Here is a 24,196-nt window from a genome sequence, read left to right as displayed (position 1 = left end):
GGATAGGGTTCCTTAGACCTTGATACCTACAGTGATGGGAAATGGAGTCCCAGTTAAAGAGAAACACCCTGAAAGACTAAAAACATAGAGCAGGGGTGTCCAAACTTGGGAACTTTAAGACTTGTGGACTTCAACTCCCAGAATTCCCCAGCCAGCCATGCTGGCTGGGGAATTCTGGGAGTTGAAGTCCACAAGTCTTAAAGTTCCCAAGTTTGGACACCCCTGACATAGAGGAACATCTTAATCAGGACTAACCAAAATGGCTCAAGATCGCGAAATTCTGAAGAACCCAAAAGCTTGTACGATCTTTCATGCAACCTTGTGTTAATCTCAATAAAAGCATCTTCCAACGTTGCACTTTGGATTTTTTTAAAAAAAGAAGAACTGGCACAATTCCGTTGCTTTTACGTGCTTCCAAAAGACGCCCTCATTTAATAGTGATTCGAACATGATGAAATAGTTGGCAGCGTAGGGTATTTTACGTGCCGATAATGGGCTTGTCTTCCGTGCATGAAATTCTGCTATTTTTCAGGCAAGAAAAAAAATAATCCCCCACTTATTGCCTCAAACTCCCTGCGATTTGTATCGTTCCCATTTCCATCTCTGTTTTTTTCTTCCTCGCTTAGACGCGAATGTGTGGGAATAAAAAGGAAGCAGCCGTGTGAGAATTCAGTGGTACTTACACACACACACACGCACGCGAAAAGTCTCAACGATGCCAAGAAAAGATAAAATTATGGAAACTTCAGTCATTTGCACCAATTGAGCAGAGAACTACAGTTCTTTCTGGAGCTTGACTCAGTCCCCGCCTGCCAACATCTGTTATTTAGTTGTCATATTTAGATCTTCATTTCCTGCAAAGAAACTTACTTAAGATATTCAAAGTACATCTGGCTCAAATCCACAATTTTAGCCCCCGTTCCAATCTGCAGGGTAGGCTAGCTTGATTTTTATTTATTACGGATGTTTCCATTCCAACCCGCAAATCATACCCAAGAACAACAAAAAAGACTGTTACGACAACAGTTGAGCCCAGAATTTCTGTTGCTAAGCAAGACAGTTGTTAAGTGATCTTTCCTGCCACAGTTGTTAAGTGAAATCAGGGCAGTTGTTAAGTTAGTAAGACAGCTGTTAAATGAATCTGACCTCCCCATTGTTGTGGTCTGGTGGCAGCCTGCGGAGCTGGCAGCAGAGTCAGACAGTGAGGAGGGTTGGGGAGGAAGATGGGCCAGTCCTGGAGTCTGGGGAAGGCTCGGACGAGGGCTCTGTGTTGGAGGCAGAGTGGGGGCCATCTAGGAGTTATGTGCTGCCTCCGAAGCCTCCGGAGTCTGACATCAACGAGGCAGAGGAACGGGGGGAGCCTGTTCCCAGTCCGCGCATGCGCAGCACTGCCAAAAGGGAAGAACAGTTAAGACAAAAGGTTAAGTTAAGACTAAACCATTCAGTACTTATCTTGGGATTTTTCTCCCTAAATATTTCTAATACTTCTTTCAATGTTAAGTTTCCTCCAAGCTGGCTAGAGGAATAGTCTCATTTTAGCTACCTGTTTATTTGCACAGTAAAATAAGAGGAGGAAGTTCTGCTGGATATGTTTACCACCTTTATTTGTAAAAAATAATAATCCAAGTGAGATACAAATAAATAAATTAGTTTTCTCCTTACCTTTGATGCCCAATAACCTTGTGAGGTAGGCTGAGCTAAGAAGCCATGTGTCTGTGCTTGTTGGTTTGCTTCTTGCATTTTTAGACACTGCATGAATCTATGTATGAAAGGTATACTAGCCATAACCAGGGCTGTGGTTAAACGTAACCTCAGGCTGAATCAACAACACTGCTCCTGTATGAAGAAAGTTGGAAATAATAATAATTTATTAAACTTAAGGTGGTCCTCGATTTACAACTGCCATTGAGCTCAACATTTCTGTTGTTAAGGGTGTTGCCCCATGCTATGATCTTCTTTGCCATGATTGTTAGGCAAATTGCTGCAGCCATTAAGTGAATCACGCAATCATTAAGCGAATTTGGCTTCTCCCGCTGACTTTGCTTGTGGGAAGCTGGTTGGGAATAGCGATCACATGACCCTGGGACAGCGCAACTGACCTAAGTACCTGCCAGTTGCCAAGCACCTGAATTTTGATCACGTGACGGTGGGAAAGCTGCAACGGTCATAAGTGTGAAAATCGGTTGGGAGTCATTTTTTTTGTTCCGGTTATAACTTTGAACCGTTGCTAAACGAATGGCTGTAAGTCGAGGGCTACCTGTCTATGCTACCTGATATAATTTGTCTTTAATTTGTCTTTTTTGTGTGTGTCTGCTGAATTTTTCTCCCAAGGAAAAGCTCTCTTGCATCTCTTCCTGCATTTAAGGACTCCCCGAAGGGATCCGAAGGGCTGATTTCCTTAGAATGAATCCTTTTCTCCTCTTTGCTTTTCAGATAGCAGCCCAGGAGTTATTGGACAATCGGGTGATCACGCTCAGCATGGCTGGCAGGAAGTTGGACAAGAAGGTCTGTGTTCGAATCCCCTGTCCTCATTAATGCTCTGCATGCAATTGACCAGATTCCGGTGTAGAGAGTTGAGCAACAACCCTTTGAACCAGGAGTGAAATGCTACCGGTTCCCAGAACTGATAGTAAGAAAATACTAAAAAAAGTTTTTAAAAAAAGTTCCGACGTCGCACAGCTGATCTTTGGAACTTTTTTTTTAGTTTTTAAACATTTTTTTTACTACAGGCTCTCCAGAAATGTCAGGGTGGGGAGGGTCCGTTTTTGCTCCCAGCAGGATTCCCTAAGGCCTGCTAGGCCAAAAATGGGGGTTGGGGGGCTGGAAAGAAAGAAAAGGAAGGAAGGAAGGAAGGAAGGAAGGAAGGAAGGAAGGAAGGAAGGAAGGAAGGAAGGAAGGAAGGAGAAAGAAAGAAGGGAGAAAGACAGAGAAAGAAAAGGAAGGAAGGAAGGAAGGAAGGAAGGAAAGAGAAAGAAAGAAAAGAAAGGAAGGAAAGAAAGAGAAAGAAAGAAGGAAGAAAGAAAAGAAAGGAAGGAAGGAAGGAATTGAAGCTGCTTGAAAAATAGTCCAGTTGCGATGACTCAAGCTTTAAACAAGTCTTCCTGGATTGCTGAGAGTCTTCATTGACTTAATTGTGATCCTGCTCCTTTGCACCTCACACGTGTGCATTCATCAAGACAGCGACCTTAGTTGTATGTGTATGTGAGAGACAGAGACAAAGGGGAAAAAGGAAAGAGAGAGAGAGAGAGAATAAAAGAGAGAGAGAGAATTAGAGAGAGAGACACACACACAGATAGAGGGAGAGAAATAAAAAGAGAAAGAAAAGAGAGAGAAAGAGAGGATAAAAGAGAGACAGAAAGAGAGAGACAGACAGGCAGAGAGAGAGAGACCGACGAGGACAGAGAAAAAAAGAGAGAATAAAAGACAGAGAGAATAAAGGAGAGAGAATTAAAGAGAGAGAGAGAGAGACAGAAAGAGAGGAAAGAGGGAGAAAGAGAAAGAGAGAGAGAGAGAGAGTAAAAGAGAAAAAGAGAGAGAATAAAAGAGAGAAAGAGAAAGAAAAAGAGAAAAGAAAGACAGAGAAAAAGAGAAAGAAAGAGAGAAAGAGAAAGAGAGGATAAAAGAGAGACAGAGAAAGAGAGAAAGAAAGAGAGAGAGTGAGAGAAGGGTAAGCAGAGACCATAGGGAGAAATTGCACTTGGTTACTTAAATCAGCCAAGTGGCGTTTTCACATGGCAGGTCAATGACTAGTTCTCAAAAGTTTCTATTAAAAATTATCCTGTTTCGCTTTTGACAGCCCTCCTGCTTTGTTAGACCTTTCAAGTCGGAGGAAGAGTCGTGCCCTAAAAATTAATTACTTAGCACTTTGTCCCCAGCGATGCAACTTAGCATAAGTACACGGAATCGGGATTACAGACTAGACTGAAGCAGACCCAAGAGGGCAGTGAATAGCTTTCCAGCGTAAATCCAGAAGTCGCTGATAAAATGTTGGCATTTATCGTAGGGAGAACGAATTAATCCTTTAAAAAAAATGTTTGTCATCTTATCTCACTTGCTTATTGTGAACTTTGCAAATCCAGTTGTTTTCTCATACCCCATTGGTTCTTAAACCGGGGGTGTGTGTTTAATTACAATTTAGACAAATCCAGGGGGTAGCGGAACAATTTCTAATTGTTGGTTTGCAAATCGAGGGTCCGTTTGGGGCTTCTGCCTCTGAGATCCTTGTGTAAAATAAGAGTGGTATTCCTGTGGGGGTAACAACGTTACAGGTAATCCTTGACTTATGGTCACAAGTGGACTGAAATGTTGATTGTAGCTCAATGCTCCACTGATAAGTGGAGGCCTCGCAGGACAGGATCTGATTTTTCTCCTGTTTTCTAAGTGAATCCCGTGGTTGTTAAGGGAAGCACGCAGTCCTGCGTTTGCATATGTGCTCTGAATGGGTGGTATTCATTTGTTCGTTCATTCATTCATTCCATTTATGTGTCACCCCATCACCTGAGACCACTCTGGGCTGCTTACAAACATTGAAACCAGCACACCTTAAAATAGCAAAACAATAAATAACAACATTAACAAAATTGTGCCAGAAACTGGCAAAAAAAAACAAAAAACCCACCATTGCAAATTGCAGTCATGTGACCTCAGGAGGGAGCAATGGAAGGATTTACAACAGTCGGGAGTGCTTTACTGGCTCAAGCTGCCCTAATGGTCATAAGTCAAGGACCTTGGTGGCACAGTTGTTAGAATGCAGTACTGCAGGCTGCTTCTGCTGCCTACTGGCTGCCTGTAATTTGGCAGTTCGATCCTGACTGGCTCAAGGTTGACTCAGTCTTCAAGATGCTGACTCTGTAAAGCGCTTAGAGAGGGCTGTAGAAGATATTGTGAAGCGGCATATAAGTCTAAATGCTATTGCTATTTTCCTTCCTTCCTTCCTTCCTTCCTTCCTTCCTTCCTTCCTTCCTTCCTTCCTTCCTTCCTTCCTTCCTTCCTTCCTTCCTTCCTTCCTTCCTTCCTTCCTTCCTCTCTGAATTCCCTTTCTCATTCTCCTTCCTGGTGGCCCAGTGGTTAGAATGCAGTATTGCAGGCTAATTCTGCTGACTGCCGGCTGCCTGCAGTTTGGCAGTTCAAATCTCAGCAGGCTGAAGGTTGACTCAGCCTTCCATCCTTCCGAGGTGGGTAAAATGAGGACCCAGATTATTGGGGGCAAGAGGCTGACTCTGTAAACCGCTTAGAGGGCTGTAAAGTAGTATATAAGTCTAAGTGCTATTGCTATCTTCCTTCCTTCCTTCCTTCCTTCCTTCCTTCCTTCCTTCCTTCCTTCCTTCCTTCCTTCCTTCCTTCCTTCCTGTTAGAATGCAGTATTGCAGACAAACTCTGCCCACTGCCAGGAGTTCAATCCTGACTGGCTCAGGTTGACTCAGCCTTCCATCCTTCCGAGTTGGGTAAAAATGAGATAAAATGAGGGCCCAGATTATTGGGGGCAAGAGGCTGACTCTGTAAACTGCTTAGAGAGGGCTGAAAATCACCGTAAAACAGTATATAAGTCTAAGTACTATTGCTATTGCTATCTTCCTTCCTTCCTTCCTTCCTTCCTTCCTTCCTTCCTTCCTTCCTTCCTTCCTTCCTTCCTTCCTTCCTTCCTTCCTGTTAGAATGCAGTATTGCAGACAAACTCTGCCCACTGCCAGGAGTTCAATCCTGACTGGCTCAGGTTGACTCAGCCTTCCATCCTTCCGAGGTGGATAAAAATGAGATAAAATGAGGGCCCAGATTGTTGGGTGAGAAGAGGCTGATTCTATAAACCGCTTACAAGTCTGGGAAAATAGATTATTGGGTCAAAAAATGGAAGAAATATAAATTGTTCTTGAGCTCAAGATTTATGTTGCTAAGTGAGACATTGGTTAAGTAAGCTTTACCCCATTTTACGACCTTTTTTGGGGGGGGCAAAGTTGCTAAGTTGATCACTGCAGTTGTTGGTGTGTAATTTAAGGTTGTTAAGTGAATCTTGCTTCCCCATTGATCTTGTTGGTCAGAAGGTCTCAAAAGGTGATCAGGGACCCTGCAGCCATCATAAAAATGAATGTTGCCAAGAGTCTGAATTTTGATCAGGTGACCATGGGGATGCTGCAACGGTCATTAAGTGTGAAAAACGGTCATACATCATTTTTGTCAGTGCCGTTGTAGCTTCAAACGGTTGCTGGACAAACTGTTGTAAGTGGAGGACTAGCTGAATTGTCATGCATGTTGGGAAGAAGGAAAAGAGAGGCTCTGCAATGCAATTGAGAACAAACGCCCATATTTTATACTTTCCTTCCTGTCTCCTGGACTATTTCATTCTCTCTGCCCCCCCCTTCTCTCTTTCTTTCTCTTTTTCTCTATCTCTCCCTCCCTCCCTTCCCCTCTTTCTCTCTTTTGCTCTCTTTCTCTCTCTCTCTCTCCCTCCACCCTCTTTCTCTCTTTTGCTCTCTTTCTCTCTCTCTCTCTCCCTCCACCCTCTTTCTCTCTTTTGCTCTCTTTCTCCCTCTCTCCCTCACTCTACCCTCTCTCTTTCTCTTTTTCTCTCTTTCTCCCCCCTCTCCCCCTCTCTTTCTTTTTCTTTCTTTCTCTCTTTTTCTTTCTCTCTCCCTCCCACTCGCTTTCTCTCTTTTTTCTCTCTCTTTTCCCCCCTCTGCCCCCTCTCTTTTTCTTTCTTTCTCTCTTTTTCCTTCTTTCTCTCTCTCCCCCTCTACTCTCTCTCTCTTTTTCTCTTTTTCTCCCCTTCTTTCTTTCTTTCTTTCTTTCTCTCTTTTGCTTTCTCTCTCTCACCCTCCCTCTCCCTCTTTCTCTTTTTTTCCTTCTCTCTCTTACTCCCTCTACCCTCTCTCTCTTTCTCTTTTTCTCTCTCCCTCCCTCTCCCTCTTTCTCTCTCTCTTTCTCTTTCTCACCCTCCCTCCCCTTTTCTTTCTTTCTTTCTCTCTCTCTCTCTCTTTTGCTTTCTCTCTCCCTCCCTCTGCCCTCTCGTTCTCTTTTTTTCTTTCTCCCTCCCTCCCTCCGTGTGTGTGTGTGTATGTGTGTGTGTGTTCTCCTTTCTGAAGTGAGGAGGATATTCACACCTCACCCACATTCAGTCTCATTTCTTCCTTGGACATACAGAGTTGGGCGATTCTTCCAGCAGCAGATAAAGCGACCGCCACTCAAGCTGTTCTCTCATTAACGATCTTGAGCATTTCTATTTGACCGTAAATTGATTTTCTTTTGTGAATAGGCAGGCGGGATTGGCTTCATAGAAAGTACATGAATTGCATTGGGGAAAGACAAACTTGCGTTCAGCCATCACAATATATCCATATACACAGAGCTGTGCAGGGAAGCCCCCAGGGAGTGGTCCCAAAAGATCTTATTTTACAAGACCTGTTTGGCTGTTGCTTCGGCTTCCAAGAACCAAAATCATTTGACAATCCTCTACATGCTTTTTACTCTCCTCTCTCTTGCAGGATTTGTTCGGAAAATCAGATCCATTTTTAGAGTTTTATAAACAAGGGGATGACGGGAAATGGATGCTCGTGCACCGGACAGAGGTAGGTCATTTAGGGTGGCTGAGGACATTATATTGTAAGATGATCACCTTGTATCATTTCAGGTTTTTTTTCAGCCAAATACTAAAAGGAGTCCTCGTCTTATGATCACAACTGTCAGTGTATATTCATAAACTGGAATAGGGCTTAGTAATAAGGTCAGCCAATGGGATGACAGTTTGGAGCCTGGGCGTGGCTTAGCTGTGCAGCTCCGAGTCTCTGCTGAGCTCTAAACTAGTCTGCTGCTCTGAAATGGAAACTGTCTCCTCTCCTTCTGTTTGCTTGTATTTACTACCACGTTGGAAAACCTGCTTTTGGTATTGTATATTTACTTCATGTGTTACATTATATATAAAGAGAAGTTAAGGAATCCTGCTGAATCAGTTACCTGTGTGTGCTTTCTGGATGTGATTGCTGCTGCAAACTCTGAAATTTCTATTGCTAAGCAAGACAGTTGTTAAGTGAGTTTCGCCCCATTGTATGACCTGCCTTGCCACCGTTGCCAAGTGATTCACTGCAGTTGTTAAAGTAGTAACACCATTGTTAAGTGAATCTGGATCCCCCATTGACTTCGCTTGTCGGAAGGTCGCAAAAGATGACCACGTGACCCAGGATAATGCAGCCGTCGTAAATACATGCCAGTTGCCAAGCTTTTGATTTTTGATCACATGACCACAGGGATTCTGCAACAGTTGTAAATGCGACAAATTTACAAGTCCCGTTTTTTTCCAGAGCTGTTGCAGCTTCAAATGGTCACTAAACAAACAGTTGTAAGTTGAGGACCACCTGTACAGGATAAGCCAACTGTGGGAGCCTCACAATGACACAGGAGATCCCTTCAAAATATTCCAGTTGTGATCAGCTGTTGCTATTAAGTTTTCTAGATATTAGGGGACACTCAACAGAGTCCAATACAATGGCAAAATTCAATGTTTCCCTAGATCAGGGGTGCCAAACTCAAGGCCTGGGGGGCGGATCCGACCTGCAGGGTACTCCGTTTTCAGCTGCCACGGCCTCCCACAACCCTCTGCCAGTGACAGGAGTGACATCGAGCTGGCCATGCCCACCTTGGCCTCCCTGAGATCAAACACAACCCTGTTGCGACCCTCAATGAAATCGAGTTTGACACCCTAGACTAGACATACTCCGTTCTTGCAGCCGCTACAAGCAAGTAGAACTTCCGAATGAGGATTGTTCTCACAGCCGGGAAATTTCTCCTTAGTTCTAGGTTGGCTCTCTCCTGGATCAGTTTCCATCCGTTGTTCCTTGTCTGGCCTTTGGGTGTTTTGGAAAGTAGGTTGCTCCTTTGCATCTTTACGCATTGGGACATCTGCTTTGAGTCTTCTTTTTTTTTAAAAAATGTCTTTTGGAATGTCTGTTGACAGCAGGAAAGGAATGCTGTTTTCATGCAGTTGTTGTAATGAATGAACAAGATGCCAGATTGCATCATTTAGAGCAGCAGGCAACTTCAATTCCCAGAATTCTCCAGCCAGAAGTTGCCAAGTTTGAAGACCTCTGATCTAAGTGGAGAGATTGCAGAGGAAGGGATTGTAAGAGAGTAAATTATGCTGGCTGGAGAATTCTGGGAGTTGAAGTCCACAAGTCTTAAAGTTGCCAAGTTTGAGGACCTCTGATCTAAGTGGAGAGATTGCAGAGGAAGGGATTATAAGAGAGTAAATTATGCTGGCTGGAGAATTCTGGGAGTTGAAGTCCACAAATCTTAAAGTTGCCAAGTTTGAAGACCTCTGATCTAAGTGGAGAGATTGCAGAGGAAGGGATTATAAGAGAGTAAATTATGCTGGCTGAAGAATTCTGGGAGTTGAAGTCCACAAGTCTTAAAGTTGCCAAGTTTGATGACCTCTGATTTAGAAGGAGGTGTGGCTCAGTCCACCGGGTACCACACTCAAAGGATGAGGCTTGTTTGCTTTGCTCTAGAAAGCAAGGTGTGTATGAAGGCAGCAACCCTGCATGAGTTTCCTCACCTCCGCAGCTAAACCATCCAGGGATATCCGGCTAAAGTTAGCCACCATTCAGAAGTCAGGACTTGCGCCCAAAGAGACCAAACTGGGAGAACCGAAGTGTTCAGAAATAGCACACCTACGATCCCCAGGGACTTCTGTTCCCCAACCTCTGGTGCACACGGAACATGGTTTTAAAGTTGTTTTTAGCATGGTTCTTTTTAACAACGCCCCTAAGGAAACCATACAGAAACGTGCACCTCCATCCTGGCTCATAAGATTAAGAAAAAAACACACATAAAGCAAGACTCCAGAACTGAAAAAGAATTTTTAAATGAAGAAGCAACCAGTAAACTACAATAGTCTTTCCATGACATGGAGTGAAGCTATTTAGATTAACGAATAGAAAGCTTAAAGCAGGGGGGGGGGCAGCCTTGGTGACTTCAAGGCCTGTGGACTTCAACTCATGGGTACCTGGGGAATTCTGGGAGTTGAAGTACACAAGTCTTAAAGTTGTCAAGATTGGACACTCCTGCCCTCCGACCCAAGACTTGTAAAATGTTCCAAGTTCTCTAAAGTTTATAGAATCCTAGGCTTGGAAGGGACTTTTCAGGTCTTCTACTCAAAACCCCCTGCTGAATGCAGGAATTGTCAAGATCCTGGATAATTGGTCTTTTCTCGAAGACCTTCCATGAGGTCTTAAAGGTCTTAAAATCGCCAAGGCTGGACATCCTGGCTTAAAGGCAGGCATGATAACAGTCTTCTGATACATAAAGGGAGGTCACAAGGAAGAAGATGTGGATTTAGACTCCAGAACTCGAGAGGGTAAGAGAAGAACCACTTGGTGGAAACTTAACAGAGTGAGATCCAATTTTGAAATAAGGAAGAATTTGGAATAGAATGGAATGGAGTGGAGCAGAACAGAATAACAGGGTTGGAAGGGACCTTGGAGGCCTTCTAGTCCAACCCCCTGCCTAGGAAGGAAACCCTACACCACTCCAGACAAATGGCTATCCAACATCTTCTTAAAAACTTCCAGTGTTGGAGCATTCACAACTTCTGGAGGCAACTTCTGTTCCACTGATTAATTGTTCTCACTGTCAGGAAATTTCTCCTTAGTTCTAGTTTAGATCTCTCTTTAATGTCTTCCACCTGTTACTTTTTGTCCTGCCTTCAGGTGCTTTGGGGAATAGCTTGACTCCCTCTTCTTTGGGGCAACCCCTGAGATATTGGAGCACCGCTATCGTGTCACCTTCTTTTCATCAAACTAGGCACACCCAATTCCAGCAAACGTTCTTTATATGCTTTAGCCTCCAGCCCCCTAATCATCCTTGGTTATTTCCTGAGTGGATGCTCCTAAGCAGTGGAGGAGAAACTTGCCTCCTGACCTCACGGAGAGAAAAGACCAGGCAGCCAACTATCCAGGCTCTGACAATTTCTGCACTCATCATCGGGGGTTGGACTAGAATATCTGCAACATCCCTTCCAAGCCTAGGATTCTAAGAAGTTTAGAGAACTTGAACATTTTACAAGTCCTTGGTAGGACAGGGGTATAAAACCTTGACAATTTTAGGACTTACGCACGTCAACTCCTAGAATTTCTCAGCCAGCCCACGAGTCTTAAGATTGGACACCCCTTCAGTAGCGCTTCCTAAAAGATATTAACAATAGCAATAGCATTTAGACTTATATACCACTTTACGGTGCTTCACAGCACCGTAAGTGGTTTACAGAGTCAGCCTATTTGCCCCCAACAATATGGGTCCTCGTTTTACCCACCTTGGAAGGATGAGTCAACCTTGGGCTGGTCAGGATCAAACTGCTGACAGTCGGCAGAGTTAGCCTGCAGTACTTGCATTCTAACCACTGCAAACTATGGATGGATGGATGGAAGGAAGGAAGGGCAACAGTAATACCACTTAGGCTTATATACCGCTTCACAGTGCTTTACAGCCCTCTCTAAGCAGTTTTTAGAGTCAGCCTCTTGCCCCCAACAATCTGGGTCCTCGTTTTACCCACCTCGGAAGGATGGAAGGATGAGTCAACCTTGAGTCTGGTGAGAGTCGAACTGCCGAACTGCTGGCAGTCAGCAGAAGTAGCCTGCACACTGCATTCTAACCACTGTGCCACTGTGGCTTTAGTCCAGTGATGGCTAACCTTTTCCACACCGAGTGCCGAAACTGGAGCATGCGCCAGAGTGCCAGAACCCAGAAGAGAGCAGCTGGCACGTGGAGGGCAGCTGCTCTTCCGGGTTCCGTTGCACACATTCACACTGGCCAGCTGACCTTTGCACGAAGACCAGCTGGCTGGCGTGCATGCGCGCCCCCAGAACCCAGAAAATCCGCTGCCCACCACACACATCCCCTCAGAGAGGACTCTGTGTGCCACCTCTGGCATGTGAGCCATAGATTCGCCATCACAGCTCTAGTCTATACAATAAATTTGATTTTTTTTAAAAAAAATAACCAAATCAGGGAATTCTAAATATAATTGCCAAGAGAGAATTATAGAGCCTGGGACTCTTGTGTCTGTTGCAACCCCTTAGGGATGTTGTGAGTGTATGTTTTGGACTCTACTGAACAATGTCGAAGCGATCCAACATTAGGCACAAGGTCCGGAGAGAGAGGTTCCTTTTTTTGGCTGGGATTTGAGGCAAAGTCTCTAGTTATAAAGTTTCCTGAGTAACCCTGAAATAATTTACATCTCTCTTTTGATGCCTGCACTGTTGTGCAAAAGGTATTTGTTTGAGGAAATTCTTTCCCCCCAGCCTTGCCTTCAAGAATTTAGAAAATACTGGATGGAATGCATTACGAGTGGTTAAAAAAAAGCTAGCAATGGTTTAAGCTGCATCGTAGAGGTATAATTTGCAAATTGGGGGGAACAATGCTTGATATGGGCAGACGCTACCCCAAGGATTTTGTTTGGCAGAGCTGTGTGTTGAGCTTGATGGGGGCAGAGATCCTAGCGAAGAGACATTGCAAAACTTTTATGTACTTTGCTTTAGGTAACGGCTGCTGAGATAAAGATTTGGGAATCCGTGATACGTACAGATAGTTGCAAGCTTTTTGATCTTCAGTCTAGACTAGGTTGCAGAATTATAAATGCCAATGCTACATTATTAGAAGGTTGCAATAACAGAATTGGAGATTGGACAACCATTGATCTGAAATGGTGTAGGGCAGGGGTGAAATTCAGGTTTTTCTTTTTACTACTGGTTCTGTGGGTGTAGCATGGGGGGCATGGCAGGAAAAGGGTACCACAAAATCCCCATTTCCTCCCCACTCTGGGGCCAGCCTAAGTGGTATTTTCTGGTTCTATAAACTACTCAAACTTTCTGCTACCATTCTCCAGAACCTGTCAGAACCTGCTGGATTTCACCCCTGGTATAGGGTTTCCTGCCTGAGCGGGGAGTTGGACTAGAAGACCTCTAAGGTCCCTTCCAACTAGTGATTCTGATTCTTGCAAGTCTGAATGTGCTCCCCCTCTTCCCTGTTTTATCTTCTCAAGAATATGGGGGTGGGGTGGGGTTTAAGACTGACATGCTTCCTCAAATTACGTTTCTGCCCTGACTTGGATTTCTTTTATCTGTTTCCTTGGCTGCAGCTCTTCCCCCTTTTCTTCGGGGTTATTCCAACTTACAATAATACAATACAATACAATAGTAGAGTTGGAAGGGACCTTGGAGGTCTTCTAGTCCAACCCCCTGCCTAAGCAGGAAACCCTATACCGTTTCAGACAAATGGCTATCCAACATCTTCTTAAAGACTTCCAGTGTTGGGGCATTCACAACTTCTGGAGGCAAGCTGTTCCACTGATTAATTGTTCTCACTGTCAGGAAGTTTCTCCTCAGTTCTAAGTTGCTTCTCTCCTTGATTAGTTCCCACCCATTGCTTCTTGTTCTACCCTCAGGTGCTTTGATAAATAGTTTGACTCCCTCTTCTTTGTGGCAACCCTTGAGATATTGAAAGACTGCTATCATGTCTCCCCTGGTCCTTCTTTTCCTTAGACTAGACACACACCTACTTCATTCATGGCCAATGTTCTCAAATCCTCATCTCTTTAAGAATAGCAGAGTTGGAAGGGACCTTGGAGGTCTTCTAGTCCAACCCCCTGCCTAGGCAGGAAACCCTATACCATTTCAGACAAATGGTTATCCAACATCTTCTGAAAGACTTCCAGTGTTGGGGCATTCACAACTTCTGGAGGCAACTTCTGTTCCAATGATTAATTGTTCTAACTGTCAGGAAATTCCTCCTCAGTTCTAAGTTGCTTCTCTCCTTGATTCGTTTCCACCCATTGCTTCTTGTTCTACCCTCAGATGCCTTGGAGAATAGTTTGACTCCCTCTTCTTTGTGGCAACCCCTGAGACTTCCCATTCATTTCCCCTTTATCAGTAAAACGGCGCAGGAAAGTTAGAAAGAAAGACGCCAAAGACAGGAGGATATTGTTGGTTCTCAAGAAAGGAATTCCAGTTGCGGGAATTCTTGAAATTTTTCGTCTCAATCCATCAAACGCTGTCCATATTTTTCTGGGAAGCAGCTTTGTCTGCAAGAGGGTTAGATTGAACGAAAAGAATGCTTCCCTACTTCTGATTTATATACAATCACAGAGTAGAATGCTTAAAAAATATGTCTGCTCCCACCCTGGGTCCAGATAGTGTTATAGCGTTGATATTGATATAGTACAAAGGGTCAGTTTTGCCAGTGGTTAAGGCACCAGTTAGAAAGTAGAAGACCATGAGTTCAAGTCCTGCCTTAGCGATGAAAGCCAGCAGAGTGACTTTGGGCCAATCACCAGGGGACTGCGTTCAAGTGCCGCCTTAGTTCTGAAATCTAGCTGGGGGTCTTTGGGCCAGTCTCCCCCCCCTCTCAGCTGAACCTACAGCAGGGGTGTCCAAACTTGGGAACTTTAAGACTTGTGGACTTCAACTCCCAGAATTCCCCAGCCAGCCATGCTGGCTGGGGAATTCTGGGAGTTGAAGTCCACAAGTCTTAAAGTTCCCAAGTTTGGACACCCCTGCCCTACAGGGTGGTTATTGTGGGGAAAATAGGGGGAGGAATTTGTATTGGGCATGTTTGCTGCCTTGAGTTATTTGTATAAAATAATAAATAAATATCGTCTGAAGTTTTTCTTGTCTTGCTGTCTCTTTCTTCCCATTGCAGGTAATTAAATACACGCTGGATCCTGTATGGAAGCCATTCACGGTGCCTTTGATATCTCTCTGCGATGGGGATACAGAAAAGCAGATCAAGGTACTGTCCTCTTCATCTTCTTCCATTTCAGATCCATTATCTCCCCTGTGGCTGAGAGATTACATTCTTGTTAGAATATCCTACCTCAACCTGGTGTTCTCCCAGGCTTTGTTAGTCTCCATTCATGCTGGCTGGAGAATTCCGGGTGTTGAAATCCACAAGTCTGAATGTTACCAAGGCCGGAGACTCCTGGTTTAGGCCCGTGGTGGTGAACCTATGGCACGCGTGCCAGAGATGGCATGCAGAGCCCTCTCGATGGGCACGCGCACATTTGCCAGCTGTTCTTCTGGTTTCCAGCTGGTCTTTGCTGGCACCGGAAAACAGACCAAAACAGTCCGAAAAATGGCCAAAAATGGCTAAAAAAAAGGCATGCGTTGCCAGCCAGCTAGACTGGGAGAAGTGAGCATTTTCATGAATTTCTTCTCTTTCATAAGGAGGATGACATTTTTAAATTCAGAGGGGTCATTTTTGGGGGGGACTTCAGTAAACTGGATGAAAATCCTGATTGTCCCTCTGCTTCTTCTGCCAGATTGTGTGCTATGACTACGACAATGATGGAGGACATGATTTCATCGGGGAGTTCCAGGCTTCCGTTGACACGATGTGCAGAGATGGCTCTGTGGTAAGCTTTGAAGGACCTTTGTGGATGTGAAGATGAGCATTGCCGTTCACACCCTAGCCAGGAAGAAGTTTGGACTTCTTCCTGTTTTATATCATGACATCTTTCCATTTAGCCATTTAGTTCTCTTTCTTTAGTGTTGTGGGTTAGCCCATAGGCCTGTGATGGCGAACCTATGGCATGCATTCCACAGGTGGCATGCAGGGCCCGCTCTGCAGGCATGCGAGCTGTCCCCCCAGCTCAGTTCTACCATGCATGGGCACACCTGCTGGCCAGCTGATTTTTGGGTCTCTGCCATGCATGGGGGGGGGGCAGGGCGCACGCAGGAGGTGCATGTACATGCAGGGTGCATGTTGCATGTGGGGCTCGTGCATGCATGCAGGGAGGATGGCGCGCATACAAGGCATGCGTGCATTGCATTAGAGGCATGCACTTTTGGCACGCAGTGCTGAAAAGGTTAGCCATCACTCCCATAGGCCATATCAAAGCAGGGAATAAAACATAAAGACATTACACAGTCAAGCCATGTGTAAAAGTGAAATACAAGAGGAAAAGAATAAAATAGGGAATGTAATATGTTTTTGAGTCACCTCTGCAGTTTACCTTGACTACTTACACGAGTAGTCCTCGACTTACGACAGTTCATTTAGAGGCGGTTTGAAGTTACAACAGAACTGAAAAAAGTGACTTAGGACTGTTTTTCACACTTACGACCATTGCGCCATCCCCATGGTCACAGGATGAAAATTCAGGCGCTTGGCATCCGACTCACATGGTGGACGGTCGCAGTGTCCCAGGGTGAGGGGATCCCCTTTTGCAAACCTCCGACCAGTCAAATGAATGGGGAAACCAGATTCACTTAACCGTGTCATTTTATACTTCCCAGCTGCAGTGATTCACTTAACAACTGTGGCAAGAAAGGTCGTAAAATGAAGCAAAATTCACTTTAACCTTTGTCTCGCCCAGGAATGGAAATTTGGGGCTCAGTTGGGGTCATAAATGGAGGACCACCTGGATGTAGATCTCAGCTGAACTATTTCATCCAAATAAAGCGCTTTGTTATAGGTCAGTGATGGCGAAGCTATGGCACACGGAGCCATTTGTCAGGGCATGCGAGGCGCTGCCCTGTCAGCTGGCAAGCACACATGTGCGCTCTGGCCAGCTGAGTTCATCCTTTTTTAAAGCCATTTTTCGCCCTCCCCAGGCTTCAGAGGCTTTAGAGGAGCCTGGGGAGGGCGAAAAGAGCCTCCCCCACCCCCCTCCGGAGGCTTCATGAGCTTCCCTGAAGCCTCCGGAGTGCAAAAAACGATCCTCCGAGCAAACTTTTGAGCGCTCTCAAAGCTTCAGGGACCATCGGGAGGCTTCCCTGACGCCTCCGGAGGGCATCCGGGGGGCTGGGGGGAGGCTGTTCTCCCTGGGCTCCTATAAACCTCTGAAGCCTGGGGAGGGTGAAAAAATCATGTAAAAATGGGGGGGAGTGCCTGTAGTGCGCGCATGCGCACTGGGGGGGGTCGCACATTGCATTATGGGTGCAGCACGCCCACACACGACCCCCCCTGTGCTCCCCCCACTTATGGCACGCGAGCCAAAAAAGGTTCGCCATCGCTGTTATAGGTGATTTTTGAGTTCTGACTGCAGATGAAATGTGTTATTTCAGTATAAAAGCCCCGATAGTTTGTTCATCTAATGTGCGATTCAAAGATACCAGTCTTAGTTTAATGAGTGGAATTGAATTAAAAAGCCTCTTGTGAGCTTCTTTCTTGATGTGTCTTTAAGAAAAGAAAAGAAAAAAAACCCCAGCTTCTCCTGGTTATTTCTCCTGAACTCCGTTTCCCAAGCAAATCAACCTTTTTCAACTTCAATTCTTCTTCCTTGCGGTTTTGATTTGAGCTGGTTGACTGCTTCTTGCCCAATTAAACCTCTGTCCTGATCTCCACTGATTTATGATGAAAGTTTGTCTTGCTGGCTTGCTCCCACAATCGACGGGTTTAGGAGTTCTCATTGCAGCCTGATCCATTATTTTTGCTTCTCCCAATTATTTCTGGCTGGAGTTCTAATTAAGTCGAGTACAAATGACAGGGAATAACTTCATTAGGCGGGGATGACCGTCGTGAACGGAACTGTAAACGCTTTGTATTTTATAAGACATAGCTGGATATCCGTGCTTCGCTACGAAACCATGTGATCGGTCGGGTCCACAGGCTGGATGAGTCACATGCTGGCCACACCCATATAAGGCAGCTGGCAGTTGGAACAGAGTTCTTTTCAGGTGGGGAGGGGGAGTAGAACGTCTAACTCCTTAGCATCAACACGTGTTAATATAATACTGTATAAGAAATACTGATGATCTGATGGTCATTTTGAAAAATCCTTTCTTAACGAGCACCTAGAAGAGGAACATATGTGCCAAATTTCACATTTGTAGGCTTTACAGTTCTGGAGATTTCATGATGAGTGAGTGGTATTTGGCTTTTATATATATAGATAAAACCGCAGTTAGAGATGCACATAGCAATGATCTGAAGTGAATTCAGGTGGTCCTTGACTTATGACCAAAATGGAGCCCAAAATCTATGTTGCTAAGCGAGACATTTGTTAAGTGAGTTTTGCCCCCTTTTACCACCTTTCTTGCCACAGTTGTTAAGTGAATCACAGTAGGCGTTAAGTCAGTAACACAGTTGTTAAGTGAATCTGGTTTCCCCATTGACCTTTCTTGTCAGAAGGTTGCAAAATGACAAGACCCTGGGACACTTCAACTGTCATAAATACGAGTCAGTTGCCAGGTGCCCCAATTTTTGATCACATGACTACGGAGGTGCTGCAACTCCTCAAAATAACCATGGTCTTGCCTTGACCCATGGTCTTGCCTTGACCCATGGTCTTGCCTTGACCCATGGTCTTGCCTTGACCCATGGTCTTGCCTAGGTCACGTTTTTGTCAATAGGTTGCATGGAATGAAGTTGCAATGCTTCTGAACTCTGTCCTGGCTCCTGGTTTCTTGTATCTGACAGCTACCAAGGAATGTAGAACATAGAATAACAGTTGGAAGGGACCTTGGAGGTCTTCTAGCCCAACCCTCTGCTCAAATAGGGGACCCTATGCCATACAAATGGCTGCCCAGTTTCTTCTTGAAAGCTTCCAGTGATGGAGCTCACACAACTTCTGTTCCATTAGTTGATTGTTCTCATTGTTAAGACATTTCTCCTTAGTTCCAGATTAATTTGCAATCCATTGTTTCTTGCCTTCTGGTGCTTTGAAAAATAGTTTGACCCCACCTCTTCTGTGTGGCAGCCACTCAAATACTGAAATACTGCTATCATGTCAGCCTGAGTCCTTCTTTTCAACAGGCTAGACAGACCCAATTCCTGCAATGTTTTACCCTCCGGCCCCCTAATCATCTTTGTTGTTTTTCTGCCCTCTTTTCAGAGCCCCGACATCTGTTTTATAATATAGTGACTGATGCCGTATTCCCACTGCGGTGTTACCGAGGGTTTATAAAGCGGTATTAATACTTCACATGATCTTGATTCTAACCCTCTCTTCATACAACCTGACTTTTTGAGAGGCAAAGGTGAACCATCTCTGAAAAACCTTGCCCAGAAAACTACAGGGATTTGTCCGAGTAGCTTCTAAGAATGGGACACAATTTGAATGAAAGGGGAGACCAACAATTAAAAATTTAAAAAATCCACCTGTAACTTCCTAAGTGAGCTCTCCGAGGTCCTGATTACATTTCACTGGGCCATAACTCAAATTCTTCCTTTGTTTTGAATGTCTTGGTTCTTTGAGGATCTTGGTTAAGACAGGCAATGTGAGTTTGCATAAGCCAGTATTCCAGAATATCAAGAGAGCCCTTCTGGATCATGGTGAAGGTCCTGGAACACAGCTAGGGAAACCTAGTGTTTTAGATTGTCCTCAACCATGGAAGGGTTTGGGGGTTCCGATATCAGCCCAAGAGACAGGATGTGGTAGTGGTTACAGCACCAGACTAGGAGAGTTCTAGTCTCCTATCAACTAAGGTAGGGGTAGGGAACCATGGCTTGTGGACTCCAACTCCCTGAATTCAACTTCCAGAACATGGCTGGCTCAGGAATTCTGGGAGTTGAAGTCCACAAGTCATAAAAGTCCACAAGTCACTTTCTATTATTCTACCATGCATTTTCTATGGTGGGAAAATGGGAGGGAGGATGGTAGGAATGAGATGCGATGTAGCCATAACAAAAATTCTTTCTAGAAAACCAAGGTCATCCTTTGTCTCTGCACCTCTGCACCTGACCGGAACTGGATGGGTGGAACTGCCAGCAGGAAATTGGACCATGTGATGGACAGGTGGGTGTGGGGGCAAGGTCTTGAACTTTCAACTGGGTGGGGAAAACCGGGAAGCTTTCAGATTCGGGTTTTCCCAGATGTGCCAATATGGCTCTCTTAATAAATTGGAACTTTGCACAATACTTTGCCTTGCACAATACAATACCCACTCTGATTTACTTTTGGATGCTATTTGGAACCCTGACACGTTCCTTCTTAGCTCAGCCTACCTCACAGGGTTGTTGCAAGGAAATATTGGGAGGAGGAAGCGCTATCTCTACCAGCTTGGAGAGACGAGGCATAAGTTTAACAACTGAATGAAATAAACAGATGGAAGGTTATGTAAGTTGGTCAGTCGCCAGCTTCTAACCTACTGCGTGAATTCATGAAATGTGAAGCTAATGGAGAATTCCAAAATCTCACAATTTAGGTCATTTAAAAAACAGAATTTCTTTAGTGCTTGGAGACCGAAAGAAAATGCTCTCTAAATTGTGAGGGAACTCCAGCCCTTTTGCAGGGACATCAAGCGTCAGCAGATCTCTTGTTTAAATGACCGTTTGCAGTTATTACTTCAAAGCTCTTTGGAGGCTAGAAATGGCATTTTAATTTTGTCTTCCAGGCTGCTATTTATTTATGCCTTTCTTGATCCTATCTTGTGCTCCTGCGTAAGGAGCTTAAAAATAAAATGGATGCATGCCTTTGTTTATCTAGTGAGTAATCACATCCTTCCTCATTTCAACTCGAAGCCCCACTGCGCTCATCTGCTGCTTCTACATTGGTTTCTCTCTGGAACCTACGGCTTCTATATGTAGTTGCTGGCTGTAAATAGCTCAGGCAGATGTTCAACCCATCTCAACACTCTAGGAAACCTCAGGGATGCTACATGGCTTGGCAGGATGCTCTGGACAGAAGCCAACACACATCTCTTGCCAACAAGCCTGCCTAGAGCTAACCTGAAGGGTTGCATCCAGAGGTGTGTGGATAGAAAGTGTACCAGGGGAAATGGAGCAATTGAGGGGTGCAGAGTGAAGAACAAGGGTTAGGTCAGTGTCAGGGTTCCAAATAGCATCCAGAGTCCAAGGCAAAATATTGCTTAAAGTTCCAACTTATTAAGAGAGCCATGTTGGCACATCTGGGGAAACATGAATCTGAAAGCTTCCTGGTTTTCCCCACCCAGTTGAAAGTTCAAGATCTTGCCCCCACACCCACAAGTTCATCCCATGGTCCAATCTCCCACTGCCATGCTGGCAGTTCCACCCATCCAGTTCCAGTCAGGTACAGAGGTGCAGAGACAAAGGATGACCTTGGCTTTCTAGAAAGAATTCTGTTATGGCTACTTATCATCTAACTCCTACACCCCCCCTCCCATTTTCCCACAATAGAAAATGCATAGTAGAATAATAGAAAGTGTGGCAGGCCAAAGATCCAAAAGAAAAGATGGCTGCAGGCCTGACAGTGAGGTCTTGTGTGTGGTGGATTGTAGTCTGGATTCCAGAAGGCAAAGAGGCAGTGAAAGGTGGATACAGGTAGCCCTTGACTTCCAACCACAATGGATCCCAAAAATTATGTTTCTACATGAAACATACTTGAGTTTTGCTCCACTTTACAACCTTCCCTTCCACCATTATTAAGTGAATCACTGCAGTTGTTAAGTGAATCTGGCTTCCCCATTGTCAGAAGGTCACAAAAGGGGGTCATATGACCTTGAGACCCTGCCAACATCATAAATATGTGTCACTTACCAAGCATCTGAATTTTGAACACCTAATCATGGGGATGTTGCAACGGTCATAAGTGTGACAAATACTAGAGAGAATTTCCCTGAAAATGTGCTCTAGCACGAGTCCGAAAACTCGAAGGACAAAACCTCTGGTCCCAGTGACTGACCCAGATTGGATCCTGCAACATTATCCCAGGACACGTACATTCGCCTTGTAAATCAAGGGCTACCTTTAAATTGTGTGGCAGAAAGAGGGTGAAGATCGCTCCTCCCTAATAGGTCCCAAAATATAAGGAGAAATTTCCTGACAGTTAGAACAATTAATCAGTGGAACAACTTGCCTCCAGAAGTGTTTCTCAACGGTGGCCACTTTAAGATGTGTGGACTTCAATTCCCAGAATTTCCCAGCCAGCTTGGGAATTCTTGGAATTGAAGCCCACACGTCTTAAAGTAGCTACCGTTGAGAACAACTGGTTTAAGCCATTCTTCCCCAACTTGGTTACCCATAAAACGTTTTGAAATTGTAAATCTCAGCTTTCCCAGTAACTACAGGACAACTAACGTATTTTTTTAAAAAGGGGGGGTGGGGCAGAAATCAAGATTATTGTATTGACCATGGTCTTCCTTTCTTTCTAAAAATAATAATACGCAGGCAGAGTTTGAATGCATCAATCCCAAAAAACAGAAGAAGAAAAGGAGCTACAAGAATTCGGGCATCATCATTGTCAAGTCCTGCAAAGTAAGTTCTGCTTCTCAGAAGCATGGATGACTTCCTTTGGGCTTTTTTAGAAATACGTACAGGCAGTCCTCGACTTACGACCACAATTGAGCCCAAAATTTCCGTTGCCAAGAGAGACATTTGTTAAGTGAATTTTGCCCCATTTTAAGACCTTTCATGTCACCCCACATCCTTCTTTTCTCTAGACTAGACATACCCAATTCCTGCAGCCGTTCTTCATATCTTTTAGTCTTCATGCCTTTAATCATCTTTGTTGCTCTTCTCTGCACTTTTTCCAAAGACTCAACATATTTTTTTTTGTAATGTGGTGACCAAAACTGGATGCGGAATTCCAGCTGTGGTCTTACTAAGGATTTCTAAAGCAGTACTAAGACTTTGAAATACTTAAAAACTTGGAAACTGACTGGTCATAAGTAGAGGACTAAGACAGAGATGCATTCCATCTTACGGCCTTTTTTGCCACAGATTTTAATTGAATCATGTGGTCATGAAATAAATGGTTGTAACCCAAGGACGACCTGTGTTTATGGTCTCAGCACTGAAGTATTTTTTAAAATGCCCGCGCATAAGGGAAGGTAGAAGTGAGATACTGAGATGGCAAGGTAAAGGTTTCCCTAGCACATATGTGCTAGTTGTTCCTGACTCTATTTCTAAGCCAAAGAGCCAGCGCTGCCCGAAGACGTCTCCGTGGTCATGTGGCCGGCATGACTAAACAAAGAAGACGCACAGAACGCTGTTCCCTTCCCACCAAAGGTGGTTCCTATTTTTCTACTTGCATTTTTACGTGCTTTCGAACTGCTAGGTTGGCAGAAGCTGGGACAAGTAACAGGAGCTCTCTCAGTTATGCAGAGCTAGGGATTCGAACCACTGAACTGCCAGCCTTTCTGATCGACAAGCTCAGCGCCTTAGCCAGTGGCCCTATTTAGATATTGGTAAAAGTGTATAAATGCCAGAGTGTGCTGTAATGGAAAAGTCCTTTTGAAGCCTCAGTGGCATATTATCAAGTAGTTCAAATAAAGAACCCTCATGTGCCTAAACTTCTTCTCAGAAAATTATGGCCAAAGGACTCTTATTACTCAACTCAGGACTGCAGTCCATAAATTAACTTCTTCTCCAGTTCTGAAATTATAAACCCTCTTGAGTGATTCACTCTTTCAGACAAGGAAGACCTTTGCTTTTCAGTTTGATGGATTAGAACAGCTAAACCGCTTTCAGGTTTGCATTAAAATCATAATTACGGACATAATACCGAGATTGCTGGAATGGCATCTAATCATCAGAAGGCCAAAGTCTCGACTCTGGGACAAACACAGTGATTTTTTTTTAAAATGCCAAACTGACAAGCCAGGATGAAGGCAAACACAAGGCCTGATTAAGCTGTCATTCCACCAAATTGGAGGAGGCAGATCGGGCTTCAGCCAAACAGGAAGATGCTTTTCTGCCCCATTCGGGGTGTGAGCCGAGACTTTTGCAAAGGGAACAAGGTTCTAGTCCCTCTTGACTCCTGCTTTGAAGACTACAGACAGTCCTTGACTTAACGACCACAGTTGAGCTCAACATTTCCATGAAGCGAGCTCTCCCTCTTATTCAGCTCAGAGGAGGAAGTGAATCAGGTAAAAGAGAAATGAGCAAAAATGGTCTAGAACAGCACAGATTTGATCCCCGTCTTCTGACCGAGGCTTCCCAAAAGCACGAAGCCGACTCCTCGTCCCCATCAAACCCCTTTTATTTAGTTTCAAGGGAATTCCTCTCCAGCAACGTCCCGACCGACAGTCTTTCTTGAGATTTCACAATGACAGGCTTTTATCAGGTTTGGAGAGCTGCCAGGCGGATATCTTCCAAACTCCACGCTGTAGCGGCAATTCCTTGGCAAGAAGTCAGGAACAGATCTTCCCCCTAATGAATTGAACTAATGGTCTCCTGCAAACTCCACTCCCCTTTCGCTCCTCTTTATTCCCCATGGGAAGGGCCATTCACCATCTACCTGTGCCTTTACTCCCGAGTCAGCCCTTGTTCCTTAGCTGTTCCTTTCTCCTGGCAACTCT

General features: G+C 44.6%; 1 protein-coding gene across 3 annotated transcripts in view; it reads left to right on the top strand.

Annotated features, from left to right (window-relative positions):
* Window positions 1-24,196, top strand: part of CPNE2 (copine 2) — a 127,385-nt gene that overhangs the window by 79,459 nt on the left and 23,730 nt on the right. For all 3 annotated transcript variants that reach the window (XM_081963032.1, XM_081963031.1, XM_081963030.1), the window contains exons 5-9: window positions 2,434-2,505; window positions 7,475-7,558; window positions 14,676-14,765; window positions 15,295-15,387; window positions 22,065-22,151. In XM_081963032.1, the coding sequence (XP_081819158.1) occupies window positions 2,434-2,505; window positions 7,475-7,558; window positions 14,676-14,765; window positions 15,295-15,387; window positions 22,065-22,151 (426 nt within the window). The remainder of the gene's footprint in view (window positions 1-2,433; window positions 2,506-7,474; window positions 7,559-14,675; window positions 14,766-15,294; window positions 15,388-22,064; window positions 22,152-24,196) is intronic.

Source organism: Natrix helvetica (assembly GCF_964273705.1).
Source record: "Natrix helvetica genome assembly, chromosome: 10".
Lineage (NCBI taxonomy): Eukaryota > Metazoa > Chordata > Lepidosauria > Squamata > Natricidae > Natrix > Natrix helvetica.
This window is presented reverse-complemented; position numbering and strand designations above follow the sequence as displayed.